Raw genomic sequence first — 1874 nt, 5'->3', positions numbered from 1 at the left:
CTTATCCTACTCTCTTTGACTTTTCAGTATTCTTTAATTAGTAAATGTATCAATCAACATTTATGTAGAGGAAATAGAGAATTGGAAGATGACTCGTGGAATATAAATCTCTATGTGATCTTTTCATGTTGCTAATGGAGGTAGATTTGTCATTAGTCTATATCCTATAGTCAATACTTGCTTTGGCTATAGGGAAGTTGATTGGAACGTGTCTGAATATATAGTTAATAGTAAAGAAATTGGCATTATTGTTTTTGTTATTAGTATTTTTATTAATGATAAATAAAAATTTGATTAAATCATTTCTGTTTGTGTGTAGAAAAGACTTCTCTGTTTCTCTGTCCAGACTGTACCAAAGGGCCGGAAAGAGGAAGATCCTTCTCTTCAAGATTTTTCATGGCAAACCTTCTTTGTCTCATGATCATCCCCTTCTTATTGTTTCTTAAAACTTGCAATGCATATTCAAATCCTCATTGCTCACCTTCTTCTTGTGATAATATCATCACCATAACCAGTCCTTTCCGACTTAATACTGATCCAAAAGAGTGTGGTTACCCAATTTATGAGCTTTCTTGCGAGAACAATCTTACTTTGTTATACTTCAACTCTGTCAAGTACTTCGTCCACTCAATCAATTATGCCAATTACACAATTCGAATTGTGGACTCTAACCTTAACAAAACCAATTGCTCCTCTCTCCCAAATAACTATCTGGAAGAAGATTCGTACAATGGTTTCAGATTTTACAGTTACTCGTTCGAAAGAAGATATTTGAAACTAACAAAGAATATAGTATTCTTGGAATGTGCAAATCCTGTAAATTCCTCTGATTATATAGACACCGCTCACTGCAATATTGGTGCTACTTTAGCCTCCCAACATTCCAAAACCAAAACTACTGCTGATCATGTTTCTTCGTCTTCTTATTATTATTATGTGGTCGATGGTCTGTTTCACGTTTCTGATTTGGCGAGCTCGTGCCGCCCGGTGCTAAGGACCTTGGTATCGAATCAGACAGTTGTGAACGGAAGGAATACTTCTTTTGTGGATATTCACAACCAGCTTACAGATGGCTTTGAGATTTCATGGTTGGAATCAGACTTCAAAAATGGAAATAATGAATGCTACTTCGATTATTCCAACAAGATGCGATGTTATGGTAAGTAGTTCTTCTTGGCTTTTTATTGAATCAACTGCTCCAACTTTCTTCTGAGAGCTAATCTTAAAGTTATCTTGCATGATTACAGCTTCGACGACGGCTGATGCAATATTATCACGTAACAATTCTTTCTTCTGCACTTGTTATAAAATTGTTTTTTAATTTAAATGTAGTGTTTTAGAACTTATTGTTTCATCACATCTGTTTTTCTGATATTCATTGTCCTCTTGCAGGGATTGGCACTTTCATATTCCTTTTAGTGGATGCGCTTTGTACGTATTAAGAGCTTTTACTTTATATTGGAAAATTTATTTTAATTAATAGGGGCTATCTTATTAACCAATAATTTAAAAAGAATTAACTTTCATTTAGAAAGAAACCATTTCAAACATATATATTTATTAAGATTTAAAAATAATATGATTTACAACCAACTTGCTTATGGCTTTGATCTTTCATGTTGAAAACAGGTAGTTTGTATCACGGAAAACTAGGTCAATGCGGTGGGTTAGAGATAACTACGTTTTACTGAGCTCTATATTTAATTTAAACATTTTGAGTGGACTCCAAGTCCAATGTTATGAGAGGTTCTTTTGGATAATTACAGGTTGGACAACAGCTGGAAAGATATCAGGTAACGGTTCTTTCTTATACATTTACTGACTGTTTCTTATATATTTGGTTTTATCATCCTAACTCTATCTTTTTCCATTAC

General features: G+C 33.6%; 1 protein-coding gene across 1 annotated transcript; it reads left to right on the top strand.

Annotated features, from left to right (window-relative positions):
* The first annotated feature begins 225 nt into the window (after positions 1–225).
* LOC133778889 (uncharacterized) lies at positions 226–1442 on the top strand. The gene is made up of 3 exons (XM_062218903.1): positions 226–1159; positions 1248–1277; positions 1393–1442. The coding sequence occupies exons 1-3, from the start codon at positions 397–399 to the stop codon at positions 1440–1442; spliced, it is 843 nt and encodes a 280-aa protein (XP_062074887.1). The 5' UTR covers positions 226–396.
* Positions 1443–1874: the final 432 nt, after the last annotated feature.

This window comes from Humulus lupulus, chromosome 5 (assembly GCF_963169125.1).
Source record: "Humulus lupulus chromosome 5, drHumLupu1.1, whole genome shotgun sequence".
In the NCBI taxonomy this organism is placed as follows: Eukaryota; Viridiplantae; Streptophyta; class Magnoliopsida; order Rosales; family Cannabaceae; genus Humulus; species Humulus lupulus.
This window is presented reverse-complemented; position numbering and strand designations above follow the sequence as displayed.